The 14225-nt window shown below is 49.7% G+C and overlaps 1 protein-coding gene across 1 annotated transcript; it reads left to right on the top strand.

Annotated features, from left to right (window-relative positions):
* The first annotated feature begins 247 nt into the window (after positions 1-247).
* Positions 248-13692, top strand: NUDC (nuclear distribution C, dynein complex regulator). The gene is made up of 9 exons (XM_082349359.1): positions 248-478; positions 2547-2624; positions 9909-10112; positions 10204-10269; positions 11079-11195; positions 11269-11463; positions 12678-12761; positions 12857-12975; positions 13425-13692. The coding sequence occupies exons 1-9, from the start codon at positions 398-400 to the stop codon at positions 13474-13476; spliced, it is 996 nt and encodes a 331-aa protein (XP_082205485.1). The 5' UTR covers positions 248-397; the 3' UTR covers positions 13477-13692.
* Positions 13693-14225: the final 533 nt, after the last annotated feature.

Below are 14225 nucleotides of genomic sequence, written 5' to 3'. Positions count from 1 at the left end.
TCGTGCCTTTTCAGCTTCCAATCCCGCCGGAGTTGGGCCCAGGGCTTTCTGGAAGGCTCCATAAAAAGCGTCTGGTGACCATAGCAACTCACACCAAACTCCGGGGCCCTCGTCTCCGCCCACAACTTCACTGACGAGCTCTTTAATTGGCTTAGCAAGTCGACCAATGGCCGGCGAAGCGGGCTGTTTGCCGCGCGGTCAATGGCTGCAGGCCGGAAGAGAGGCGGGAAGAGAGAGCTAGCAGGCGGGCCTGGGCGGCGGGGCGTGTGCGTGTTTCCGGCTCCGCTGCGGAAGGCCGAGGACTAGAGCGGTTGGACCGGACGCGACCCTAAGGACCGGAGAGCGCGGGACGCGTGTGCGGAGCTCAGATTTCGGAGCGTAGCTAGCGGCCGGCACGATGGGCGGAGAGCAGGAGGAGGATCGGTTCGACGGCATGTTGCTGGCCATGGCGCAGCAGCACGAGGGCGGCGTGCAGGAGGTAACGGCCCGTGCGGCGTTGGCTCGGCCTGGCCCTCCCGGGGGGCCCCAGCCACGCTCTCTCCGTCCTTCTCTGCCTTCAAGATCCGAGATACACCCCTGGGCCTCGTAAGCTCTGGAATCCCCCCCACATTCTTACTGCACTCCAGCTTCCGGCCTGGCCTCCTTGCCGCAAGTCTTGCACTCGTATCAGTCATGGGACCCTGGGGCCCCTCAGTAGTTCCTGCCTTAGCAGCTCCGGCGTCCCTGCGCCCGCCCCTGGAAAAGACCCAGAGTCTTGGGATCTCTCCCCGCCCCCGCCTTATTCTCCCACATACTTCTGGCCCCGTTTCTTTTCTGCTGGCCGCTCCCGAAGAGCATCCTTTAGGATGAACTATTCTGGACATTGAGATTTGCATGTACCAAGACTTGGAACGAGCGGAAGAATGTGTGCGGTGTGTGTGTGGGGGGTGGGGTGGTGATATTAACACGTGGTCTTTTTAGGGCTTGAATGGGGGAATAGGAGACCTGTGTTCACAATTGTTCTACACCACCTACCAACTTGAGACCGTTCCACGTCTCCAGGCCTCAGTTTCTTTCTTTGAGACAGAGCTACGAATCCTTATTTCCTGTATTTGTAGGAGAGTAGTGTCTTGAAGTGAAGGACAGTGAGGAATTCTCAGTAATCAGGCTTGAACATTCAACAAGTATCTGTTGAGTGATTGATGTGTGCAAGAACATAATTCATGTGTAGTGACCAGACCCAATAACACGTAGTGTATGAAGGATAAAGACCAACTAGTCGAGATTCTGGAGTTGGTTTTTTGAACCATGGAAAGTTCAAAAGGTAGAAAAGCCTATCAAGATCAGTCTTTCTATAAAGAAACTGAAGGAACTTGCCCAAGATCATCCAAAAGGGTCCTGACCTAGAGGGAACCAGAATCCTTAGGCCAGTGTGTGCTTTCCACAGACCATTTCTGATTCTGTGTCTCTCTGGGGACATGTTTTCATGGAGCTTTCCATTCCCATTCTCTCATTTAGGTGCCTGTGGTGACCAAGGACTCCTAAGCCCTTTGAGGTGGGAAGAGTGCTATTAATTTGGAGATGTGAAAGGCTCCCATCCCCCACCCCCCTAAATTGTTGACACAGTTGGATTTGGGAGTGAGTTCGTTTTTGAGTGAATTGAAAAAGTGTCTAGAAGCAGGAATTGAAACCATTGAGATAAATTCTAGCGTCAGATTTAGAACCACTCACTTGGGCAAATAAAAGGGCTTAGTTATATGTGCTAATCTTAAGTCACTACTAGGTCTTTTCATTCAGCAAAAATTTTATTGAGCATGTACTCTGAGTCAGATCTGGTGCTAGGCATTGGGGATGTAGACAAAGTCATGGTTCACAGTGCCTGCTTGTGATGAGTTCACTCTCCCGCAGAGGGTCTCTTGCTCTGGGCGAGACACTGCTAAGGACCTCACCTCCATTACCTCCTTTGGTCCTCACAGAGGATCCTCACCTATATCCCTAGAAATAGGTCCTGCTGCTGTTTCTGTTTTATGGAGTTAAGAAACTTTCCCAAGGCCACAGAGCTAATGTATATCAGTCTGATACCCAGACCGATGCTCTTAAACGACTTGGCTACACTGATACCCCAGCCAGAGTTAGTTGGTCTTAACCTTCTTTGAAGTGGCTTCATTTGTTCCCCTCCTTCTAGGTCTGCCCTAGTAACTCAGCCAGTGCCACTCTGGATGGGCTTTTTATTTTGTGGAGAGGAAAGCTGGATCCCAGGTGTTTCAAGCCCTGGATGCAGAGGAGTGTCCGATATCCTCAGGCTGCTTCTAGCACCACAAAAAATGTGAAACACATATACACATGCACACAAGAAATGAGAAATCTGCCTTTCAGGTGATCTAGGTAAGGTTAGGCTAGGCTTCCTGGCAGAAGTGACTAAGTCAGGGCCTGTTTTCTCAGTTGGGAGGCTCGGGGTGAAACAGTCCAGTCCCAAGTTCCCTCCTAGACTAAGGAAGTTAGCTTCTGTGTAGGTGAGGGGCTCCCAATATGGCATCTCTACAGCTTTGGTCTTTGTCTTCTTTCAGCTCGTGAACACTTTCTTCAGCTTCCTTCGACGCAAAACGGACTTTTTCGTTGGAGGAGAAGAGGGGATGGCGGAGAAGGTGAGTGTTGGGGACCACTGTCCCTTGGGCAGCTCTGTTTCTCCAGAAGAAGAGCTTACTTGGCCTTCCTTTGGCATAATAATAACCTATAGCAGAAGTAAAATGCCAAGGGCAAAGAGTCGGGGAAGGGAAGCAAGCTGTCATTTATTGAAGCCCCTCTCCTTGCCAAGTGCTTTATCTACCCTATCCCCATGGTCCTCTAGAAGTTTGAGAAGGGCAGATGTTACTATCCCCATTTACAAGTGATGAAATTGGTCTGAGTTTTGGGAGAGCTAGGGTTGTCCAAATTTTTGAGCTGAGTTATGGGAGACCCAGGATTGGAGCCAGAGTCTTTTGTAAAAGTGCCTTCTGCCCCTGACACCATGCTTTTTGGTTCCTTTTCCATTGAGGTTTTTTCTAATTACCTAGCTGGGAGATGAGAGTAGGCAAATGTTAGAAATTGAGCTTAGAAGACAGATATAGGAAAACTCAAAGCCGGCTATCCCAGTCTTCCCAGATGCTGTGAGCAAAAGTTCAAGGATTTGAGAATTGCAGGGTTTAAAAAATTTTTTTTTAAAATTGAAATAGTTGATTTACAATCTTGTGTTAGTTTCAGGTGTACAGAAAAGTGAGTCAGAGATAGATAGATATGTATACACATACACACAAACATACAGATATAGATATATATATATATATATATATATATATATATATACTTTTTCAGATTCTTTTCCATTATAGGTTATTATAAGATATTGAATATAGTTCCCTGTGCTATACAGTAGGTCCTTGTTTTTTATCTGTTTTATATACAGCAGTGTGTATCTGTTAATCCCAAACTCCTGGATTATCCCTCTTCCCCTTTCCCCTTTGGTAACCATAAGTTTATTTTCTGTGTCTGTGAGTCTATTTCTGTTTTGTAAATAAATTCATTTGTATCATTTTTTAAGATTCCACATATAAGTGATATCATATGATATTTATCTTTCTCTGACTAACTTCACTTAGTGTGATAATCTCTAGGTCCATCCATGGTGTTGCAAATGGCACTATTTCATTCTTTTTTATGGCTGAGTAATATTCCTCTCTCTCTGTGTGTGTGTGTGTGTGTGTGTGTGTGTGTGTGTGTGTGTGTACACCACATATTCGTTATCCATTCATCTGTTGATGGACATCTAGGTTGCTTCCATGTCTTGCCTATTGTAAACAGTTCTGCAATGAACACTGGGATGCATGTATCCTTGAAGACCATGTTTTTCTCCGGATATATGCCCAGGAGTGGGATTGTAGGATCATATGGTAGCTCTATTTTTAGTTTTTTAAGGAACCTCCATACTGTTCTCCATAGTGGCTGCACCAATTTACATTCCCACCAACAGTGTAGGAGGGTTCCCTTTTCTCCACACCCTCTCCAGCATTTATTATTTGTAGACTTTTTGATGATGGCCATCCTGACTGGTGTGAGGTGATTCCTGAGAATTGTGTTTTGTGGTATGGGTTCTGATACCTTGAACATCTTCTAATTCCTTAGGTTGTGATTATGTTTTTGAAGATTGGTAAATCATGTCACCTCACTGAACCGTGATTTTTATAACTTTGATATTTGTTTTCACTTAAATTTAAGAGACATAATAACAAGAAGGAGATATTTTGCAAACTGCTTTCTGTGGCTTCAGGGTTCTAACAAGCTGAAATGCTTGATAATGTGTCTTGATGGTCTGAGGCTACTCTGTTATAGACACTTTGGCCTGGAGTAGGAGTCCTGGGTTCTTGGTCTAGCTGTGTGGCCTGGTTGATTTCCCACCAATTCTCTGGTCCTTTTAATCTTCACATCTGTAAAATGGAAGAAGGTGGACTCACTGACCTGTAGGACCCTTTGTGGCTCAAATACTCTTTCTGTATTAGTACTAGCACCTCCCATTTTTCTGTGGGCCAGATGACCTTGCAATATCTGCATTCATTCATTTGTAAACTAATGTTTATTGAGCACTTAACACTTTGCCTGTGTTAGCTACTATGACAAACCCTTCGGGATTATAGAGGTGAATACAGACAATGGTCTTTGTTTTCATGGATCTCACAGTGTGGCCCCCTTACAAACCGCCACCCCCCCAAAAAAAAGACAATGAAGAAGTGACGGGTGTTAGGGCGGAAGTCCTGGGAGCATAAAATGGGGACTAACCTAGGTTGGGGGCTCAAGGAAGACTTGATGAGGAAGAGGTGCCTGAGGTGTGAAGGATGAGTAAGATAGCAGGCAGAAGGGAGAGAGATGAATAATATTGAGAAGTGGTGTCTCAGAGGTGTCACGGGCATGATGGTGTCACTGCTGTGATTGGATGTCTGCTGGTCCCTCTTAGACCTTGCTATGCTCCTTGGCTCTTTGCTCCCTTAGAGTCAGCTCTTTCCCAGGAGGTTGGTCCGACTCTCAGGCAGGCAGAAACCTGTCTAGCCTTCCTGCCTAGTCTCCATTTGTAACACCAGTAACTTCTTTGTATTGGGGACTTACTGTGCACTGGGCCACCAGGTGCATCGTTTCCAAGTGCGTTGGTTAAGAACGTGTTCTCTGGAGCTAGGCAGATGTGAGTGAATCCTGGTCTCCCCCTCTTCCTGCTTGACAGCTGTGTGGTGGTGGGTGAATCACTTTCTGAGCCTCATTTTTCTTCCCTGGAAAAGGGGATAATCTTTCCCTCACAGGGCTGTTTTAAGGATAAAAAGAGGTCATATAGTGTGGCTGGCACATGAGGATACAAGTTCACAGACCCTTTTTTGGACCTCTTGGGGCCAGATGTGTTTTGGGATTTAGAATTCATTGGATTTTAGGAGGGAATACAGTGCATATACTGTACATTACGTACAGTACCCCAGTCCAGGGGTCAGGAGCAGCATCATGTAATGAAACATTAATATTTCTACAGAGAAATGTGTATCAATATTTATACCAAGTGGGAGATATGACTCCCACTGTAAATGACTGTAAATACCTTCATGCTACAAACTTAGAGAAATACAAAAATACTTTTCATTTTTATAGCTTTGGGGCTAGGCATTATGGATTCGGATAAAGCCATAATCTAATCAGTATGTTATTGACATAGGAAGAGATGAGTGGACTAGTGAAGCAGAATAGAGAATCCAGAAAAAGTCTAGCACATATGAGGATTTAAGATGTGTCCAATAAGGTAGGTAATTCAGTTCAATAGGCAAAGGACGATTTAATGATTCATGCTGCTATAACTGGCTACTGGTAAAAGAACAAAACGTGTACCATACTGTACCATCTGTTTTACTCATATCTAAAAATAAATTGCAGATCAAGAAGAGCTTAGTAAGGAAAGCTGGGAAACTATGTATAACCTTGTGTGGAGGAGACCTTGCAAGGATAGAAACCTGGAAGCTATAGAATAAAAGGTAGCTGTTTGCTTCTTCACAATAGAACACATGTGTGGCAAAAGAGACGTAATGACGGGGCTTTCCTGGTGGCGCAGTAGTTGAGAGTCTGCCTGCTAATGCAGGGGACACAGGTTCGAGCCCTGGTCTGGGAAGATCCCACGTGCCGCAGAGCGGGCTGGGCCCGTGTGCCACAACTGCTGAGCCTGGGCCCGTGTGCCACAATTGCTGAGCCTGCGCGTCTGGAGCCTGTGCTCCGCAACGGGAGAGGCCGCGGTGGTGAGAGGCCCGCGCACCGCCATGAAGAGTGGCCCCCGCTTGCCACAACTAGAGAAAGCCCTCGCACGGAAACGAAGACCCAACACAGCCATAAATAAATAAATAAATAAATTAAAAAAAAAAAAAAAAGTGTCTGGCACATAATATTCGCTATTAAAAAAAAAAAAAAAAAGAGGGCTTCCCTGGTGGCGCAGTGGTCGGGAGTCTGCCTGCCAATGCAGGGGACACGGGTTCGAGCCCTGGTCTGGGAGGATCCCACATGCCGCGGAGCAACTAGGCCCGTCAGCCACAACTACTGAGCCTGCGTGTCTGGAGCCTGTGCTCCGCAGCAAGAGAGGCCGCGATAGTGAGAGGCCCGCGCACCGCGATGAAGAGTGGCCCCCGCTTGCCACAACTAGAGAAAGCCCTCGCACAGAAACGAAGACCCAACACAGCCAAAAATAAATAAATAAATAAAAATAAAGGAATTCCTTTAAAAAAAAAACTTTTTATTATAAAAGATGCTCAACTAATCATTAGAGAAAGTCAAATCAAAATCACAATGAGATGTCGTCACCTCACACCCATTAGGATGGCTTCTGTCAAAAACCCCAGAAAACACCAAGTGTTGGCAAGGATGTGGAGAAATTGGAACTCTGGTGCACTGTTGGTGGGAATGTAAAATGGTGCAGCTGCTGTGGAAAACTGTATGGTGGTTCCTCAAAAAATTAAAAATAGAACTATCATATGATCCAGCAATCCCACTTCTAGGTGAATACCCCCCAAAATTGAGAGCAGGGTCTTGAAGAGAGATTTGTACACCCATAGCAGCACTGATCATTATAGCCAAGAAGTGGAAGCAACCCAAGCGTTCATTGATGGATGAATAAACAAAATGTCATATATACACATAATATAACATTATTCAGCCTTTTAAAGGAAGACAGATAAGAGCACATATTGAATGATTCCATTTATATGAAGTTCTAGAACAGGAGTGTGTCTTCTCCCTCAGATGTGTCCCCTCACCCTATGGTCAGGTTCAGGACCTCATGCCTTTGGGTTTAGCTTAAATTTCCCTCTGGGGTCTCCCGGCCAGGCTGTGGGAACCACCCTTTGCTCCCCTGTCGCCCAGCCTAGGTCAGGGAGCGCTGTGTTCAGGTATGCCCACTGAGCAGTCGGGGGCTGTCTTTTAGAACTGGCCCAGCCCTCCTCACTGCTTCCCCACTCTGCTGGTCTGTGGTTCCCAAAGATGTGTCCAGTGACAGAAGCTTGGCTCTGACAGCCTGCCAGTTGGTACTCCTGCCTAGGCTACACACTCCCAGGGGTCTCTACCTGGGGCTGGGCCTGGGTAAAGCTGGTGGGAGGAGACTGGGAGGAGGGGGTCAGAGGCTGCTGTGATTGGCCTTGACTATGCCTGGTGGTTCAGCTCTGCCCTCATCTAACCTCCAGGAGCTAGGAAAGAACAGGACGAATGGGACGTAACATGATTCACTGGAGCGGGAAGAGGGGATGGCCCCGCTCCCGCCTCCCCTTGGCCACTCATTGGCAAATGGCTTGAGTTCAAGGTCCTGATTAGGGACTTGGGACCAAGGCCCTGTGGTGGAACAGCCTCTGCTGGCGTAATTGTGCCATGACTGATCCCTTCTGTTGACAGCAGAATGGCCTTCAGGTGGCTCATTTCTTTCTTATACACACCTCACTTTGTTAACCCATTTGGTTTGGGGGTTCTTTTGGTACCCTTTAAACTTGAAGAGTGTGGAGCTACTGCAGTGTGGCGTGAGGTTGGAGGTGTGAGGGTAAGAGGAGGAACTGGCCTCAAATGAATGAGAGGCCACAGGGCATTTGGCAGAACCCTAGATCTGGGAGCCCATGGCTGACTCCAGTGACCCTGAGCCCCACGTGACTCCCCTCAGCTCTTGCAGATCCCTTTCTCCCTCCATCTATGGCTCAGAGATTCTTGAAAGATGGTTTGTTGACTGCTGATCATGTGGTGGGTGCCCTGTGAGGCCTCCTCCAGGTGTGTGGGTTGACACAGAGTTGGGTTTCCTAAGTTGGGTAAATTCCTGAGCCTGCCAAAGGTGAAGAGGTGAAATTCAAGAGACACTTGAGCTGGTCCTGGAGGATGAGTAGGAGTTTGCCAGGCAACCTGGGAGTAGGGGCAAGGACACTCTAGGCAAAGAATAGCTATGTAAGACTGCTTTTAGAAATACTAAGATAGAAGCACAGAGAGATGACCTCAGGGTCACACACGTAGGAGTAGACCAGGAACTCAAATGTAGGTGTGACTCTCACGTATGCACGAGAATTGGCCAGGAGGGCTTGTTAAAAATACAGATTGCTGGGCCATATCCCCAGAATTTCTGATGCAGTAGGTCTAGAGTGGGGCCTGGGATTTAGCATTTCTAACAAATTCTGGGTGACGCTGTTGCCGTGGGTCAGGGGAGCACACTCTGAGAGCTGCTGGTGTAAAACATGAGGTAGAACCATTTCTCCCATTGTATTTTCATAGCAGAGAAGGTGCTTCTCCCCACCCTCCACCAGCTCACACTGAGTTAGCCTCAGCCAGGTGACACATGTCATGAGAGCTGATGAAACTGGGGCTTAGAAAGTGTCAAAGTTGTTTACTTGTTCAAGGCCACAGAACCAGACAGGTGGCAACAGTATTGGGGTTGCTCTTGGGCAGCAGGAGGACCAGCTAGCAGGATGTGTGTTGGAAGCATCCTGGGAAGGTTTCATGGGAGAGGCAGGATTTGAAATGGTTAGCTTGCAGGCTGAGGAGAGGAGGAGACTACCTTTTCCCTCAAGAAAGGTCTCTCTGGCCTGAGAGCTGGGGAAGAGCTTCTCAGAGGGGCTGAGGCTGGAGTTCTGCTTCTAACAGCTTCACTCCATAATGAAGGACTTTTCAGAGCACTTATCATTTGGTCTGCACAACATCCCTGTGAGGTAGGGACTCATCCTTGCTGATAAGGAATCTGAAACTCTTAACAGGTTAAGTAATTTGCCAAAAATACAATAGCTAGTGCGTGACAAAGCCTGGATTAGAATGCAGGTTGTCCAACTTCAGTGTTGGGTCTTAGTCCCTGGACTGCCTTGTTTTTTTTTTGTTTTTTTTTAAAGTGGTCGCTGTTTACTGAAGCAGATTCTTTGCAGGTATTCTTTTTTTTTTTTTTTTTATAAATTTATTTATTTATTTATTTATTTATTTTTGGCTGTGTCGGGTCTTCGTTTCTGTGCGAGGGCTTTCTCTAGTTGTGGCAAGCGGGGCCCACTCTCTATCGCGGTGTGCGGGCCTCTCACTATCGCGGCCTCTCTTGTGGCAGAGCACAGGCTCCAGACACGCAGGCTCAGTAGCTGTGGCTCACGGGCCTAGTTGCTCCGTGGCATGTGGGATCTTCCCAGACCAGGGCTCGAACCCGTGTCCCCTGCATTGGCAGGCGGATTCTCAACCACTGCGCCACCAGGGAAGCCCTGCAGGTATTCTTATTACAGCTCAATGATATAGGTGTGTATTAAATGCCATTTTGTAGATGTAGAAACTGCGGTTCTGAGTGCAATGCCTTGCCCAGGCACTCAGCAAATAGAGATAGGACTAGCCTCACGTCTTGGGACATGTCCCGTCCCCTGATGCCTCATTGCCTTCTCTTTCTTCCTCAGCTTATCACACAGACCTTCAACCACCACAACCAGCTGGCACAGAAGGCCAGGCGGGAGAAGAGAGCTCGGCAGGAGACTGAGCGGCGGGAGAAAGCGGAGCGGGCAGCCAGGCTGGCCAAGGAGGCCAAGTCAGAGACCTCTGGGCCCCAGATCAAGGAACTGACTGATGAGGAGGCCGAGAGGCTGCAGCTGGAAATTGACCAAGTAGGAGTGGGCTTCTCTCCCCTGCCCCCCTGATCCCCATTGGCACTAGAAGTGGGTACCCTCTTGCCAAATGTTTTGCCCTTTGCCACAGAAAAAGGATGCAGAGAATCATGAAGCCCAGCTCAAGAATGGCAGTCTCGGCTCACCAGGGAAGCAGGTGAGATGGACTGGGGCTGCTCAGGACTAGCAGGGGGCTGGGGAACTTCCGGGGACTCTTCAACCTTTCCCTTTCTCTGGAAAGCCTTCCCCTTCCCCACCCCGCCCCTCCTTAGCTTTGGGAATCCTCCCCATACTTCAAGATTCCACATTGGACCAAAGTGGGTTAAAAAAAAAACAAAACCCACTGCCTTTAAGCCTTGGCAGGAAAGCCCAAGAGCCAGGGAGGGCAGTGCCTGTACAGGCACCATTTGGGTGGGCTGGGGTCTGTGGGCCCAGCCTGGCCCTTCATGGTGGATTGCTCTGACACACCTGAGGCATGTTCCCCTCAGGGCTCCTCCCATTGACCTGAGTCCAGCTTCCCAAATAATCCTTGGGGCACTCATTTGGCTTTGCAGAGGTTCTGGTCTGAGACTAGGGTCTCAACCTTACAGACACAGAAAAAGGAAGTTGATCATTTGTCAGCCTGGTTTTATTTTAGAACAGCTCTACTGATGGCCACCTCATGACCTGTTCTGTGCTGGGCTTTCTTCCTAAGTCCTTTGGCTTGAACTGCCAGCTGGGTGGGTCCCATGGGTCCATCTCTGACTGTCACCGTCCCCCAGCTGTCACATGGTCTAGCAATCTGAGCTCCTCTCAGGCAGAGATCAGAACAGGTTTTACCTCTGGCTCCTAGTGGGCCGTGGACTGGGCAGGGACCAGGTCTGTACTGTTCTATGGCTGTATGCCCAGTGCCAACCCTGGGCCTGGCCCAGTGGGGTTCAGTCTGGGTCTGTCAAGTAAGTAACCGAGCACCCCAACTGTGAGCAGGAGGCTGAGGAGGAGGAGGAGGAGGACGAGAAGGACAAAGGGAAGCTGAAGCCCAATTTCGGCAATGGGGCGGACCTGCCCAATTACCGCTGGACCCAGACCCTGTCGGAGCTGGACGTGAGTGCAGGGGCTGGGGCGGAGGTGAGGGAGCCAGCCTGGGGCCTCTCCTGACTGCTCCCGCCCCATGCAGCTGGCAGTGCCCTTCCACGTGAACTTCCGGCTGAAGGGGAAGGACGTGGTGGTGGACATCCAGCGGAGGCGCCTCCGGGTGGGGCTCAAGGGGCAGCCGGCGATCGTGGACGGGGACCTTTACAACGAGGTGAAGGTGGAGGAGAGCTCGTGGCTCATCGAGGATGGCAAGGTGGTGACGGTGCATCTGGAGAAGGTGCGAGAAGCCCCGCCTCCTGGCCTGTGTTGTGACTTAGGGAGAGGGGGCTGCTCATGAACTCGGAGACCGTGCTGGGGGCCTGATGGACATACCTTTTTTAATCCCCACAACAAGACTTTTAAAGTAGGTCTGTCTAGTTTTAGACTCAGGAAAAGGGTAGCTCAGAGATTTGCCCAGGCTTTTGCCTCTAGGAGGAGGTGGAGTTGGGATCGGAACTGTCCTTAGTACCAAAGCCTTTTCCTTTCCATTAGGTTTGTACATGCATTCAATTCAACAAATACTTGAACACCTACTACGTGCCAGAGACTGTTCTAAGCGCTGGAGAGAGAACAGTGAACAACACGTAGAAAACTGTGCCCTGAGGAAGCCTACGTTCCCTCCCTTACACCCTCAGAGAGCTGGGATTACAGACACCAGTAAACGAATGTGGTCTCTGTAAAGTGCTAGGGGTCCAAGGAAAGCGTCCCATGGCACATACCACTTGACCCAACCTACCTGACTGGCCTTGGCTGCCTCTGTGCCCTTGCACTTGCATTTCCTCCCACCTGGAATGTCCTTCCCTGCTTTTTAATGTGGTTTACTGCATGTCCTTAAAGGCCTAGCCCATCCATGTATTGCTCTGACCTCTCCCTCCACGCTGGATGAATATCTCCCTCTGTACTTTTTTTTTGGTATACATTTATTTTATTTATTTATTTTTTGGCTGTGCTGGGTCTTCGTTGCTGCACATGGGCTTTCTCTAGTTGCGGCCAGTGGGGGTTACTCTTCGTTGCAGTGCGCGGGCTTCTCATTGTGGTGGCTTCTCTTGTTGCGGAGCATGGGCTCTAGGCGCCCGGGCTTCAGTAGTTGCGGTGCATGGGCTTAGTTGCTCCGTGGCGTGTGGGGTCTTCCCGGACCAGGGATCGAACCCGTGTCCTCTGCATTGGCAGGTGGATTCTTAACCACTGTGCCACCAGGGAAGTCCTCCCTCTGTACTTTATTCTTTCCGTTATCATGCTGATTTGTGACTGTCTCCGTGTCTGTCTCCCCCAGCCACTGTGGAGGGCAGAAGTCTTGTTCATTTGCACCCTAGGTCCCAGTACAGGCCTTCGCAGGTCCCCAGTGCAGGATGTGGATGGGAGAGAGTTCGGTTCTGGAAGGGTTGGGTGGTGGTTCCCAGGGCACAGAGCAAGCCACCACCCATCCCCCGGTGGTCCTCCTCTTCCTCTCAGATCAACAAGATGGAGTGGTGGAGCCGTTTGGTGTCCAGTGACCCCGAGATCAATACCAAGAAGATCAACCCTGAGAACTCCAAGGTGAGCCCTGGCTGGTTGGAGGAGCTTCGGTTGGGAGGTGAGGGGCCTAGGTGTCCCCAGAGCTTCACCCATCCCTGTCACTGCCTGCCCCCCAGCTGTCAGACCTGGACAGTGAGACCCGCAGCATGGTGGAGAAGATGATGTATGACCAGAGACAGAAGTCCATGGGGCTGCCCACCTCAGATGAGCAGAAGAAACAGGAGATTCTGAAGAAGTGAGCAACTGAGAGATGGGGGTTTGGGGAAGGTGTCTGGGGCTTGGACCTGGGTGACAGCAACGAGTGTGTACTGAGCAGAACACAGGAGCTGCCCTGCCCCTTCCAGGATGAGCCAGCCAAGTTTGTGGCTTTATAGCCTTGGCTTGCCTCCCCTAATCACTTGCTGAGGTCATCTTGAGGGCAAGGCCACCTCAGGGTAGGAAGGGGTAACAGGCGGTCATTGTCACCGACAGAAAAACTGCGCCAGTGTTGGCACCTCAGCTTCCAGCCTCAGGTCCTCAAATGGGCCTTAAAGAGAGTCCCTGGGGCCTCACTCCTGCCTGGCCTGGCTCCAAGTTGCTCAGAGTTCTAAAGAGATTAGAGTTCATGTGGGGAGCTAAGAGAAAGGGACTAATTTGGGGGAGAGGGATGGCCTGTTTCACCTTCTTCCTACTTTCCCTCCCCAGGTTCATGGATCAGCATCCAGAGATGGATTTTTCCAAGGCCAAATTCAACTAGCCCCTGTGTTGGCCCCCCTGAACCCTTGGGGCTGAGCTCCCAGCTACCCACCTTCCTTTCCCACCCTTCCCTGGGACTTGTGGGCCTCAGGGCTGGGGCAGGCATGGGGCTGGCCCACACACAGGTCTAAGGGCATCATGGGAGAAGGGCTGGGGCCTTGGGGGTGTCTTGTCCTCCCATTTGGCCTGCTGTTACACATTAAAACTATTTACCCAATTCCACCTGTGTCCTCCCTTCCCTCTGGCCTTTCCCTGGGGGACAGGCCTCTTATGGCTGCTGCTGGGATCTGGGGGCTTGTCTTCTAGCCCAGGTTCTGCCATGTGATCTAGGGCAAGTCCTTGCCCCTCCCTGGGGCTCAGTTTCTCATTACTTAAATGGAGGATTCAAACAAGGCTTTTAGTCTGTGTATGATTCTGACCAAAAGTGGCTAAAGGGACCAGAACATATGTCAGATTCTCAAAGGGGCCCATGACTCAGCAAAGTTTAGGACCAGCCCGGCTTGATTCCACTTTCATCTCTAAGACAATTTCCCACAGCACTGGGTCTGTCCTCTACCCCTGGAGCAAGTGTTTCTAAAACTACACTCTTATTCCCAGGGGCAGAGAGCAGCAAAGGCTGGGGAACCGCCCAGGCCTCAGATTGGCTCTGTGTGTGGTGGGGATCTGGCCGGGAAGGCAGGGTGAAGCCCAGTGGAGCCTATTGTGTGTCTCTGACCTGGACCTCTGCAGGTTTTAGGGCTTCACAGAGTG

This window comes from Balaenoptera borealis (assembly GCF_965194805.1).
Source record: "Balaenoptera borealis genome assembly, chromosome: 1".
In the NCBI taxonomy this organism is placed as follows: Eukaryota; Metazoa; Chordata; class Mammalia; order Artiodactyla; family Balaenopteridae; genus Balaenoptera; species Balaenoptera borealis.
This window is presented reverse-complemented; position numbering and strand designations above follow the sequence as displayed.

Excerpts from the sequence above, each read along its gene's own strand:
- NUDC (XM_082349359.1), top strand. The coding sequence starts at position 398 with ATGGGCGGAGAGCAGGAGGAGGATCGGTTCGACGGCATGTTGCTGGCC. Across the intron at positions 11,464-12,677 it reads TGACGGTGCATCTGGAGAAG|ATCAACAAGATGGAGTGGTG; the intron begins GTGCGAGAAGCC and ends TCTTCCTCTCAG. Across the intron at positions 12,762-12,856 it reads TCAACCCTGAGAACTCCAAG|CTGTCAGACCTGGACAGTGA; the intron begins GTGAGCCCTGGC and ends CCTGCCCCCCAG.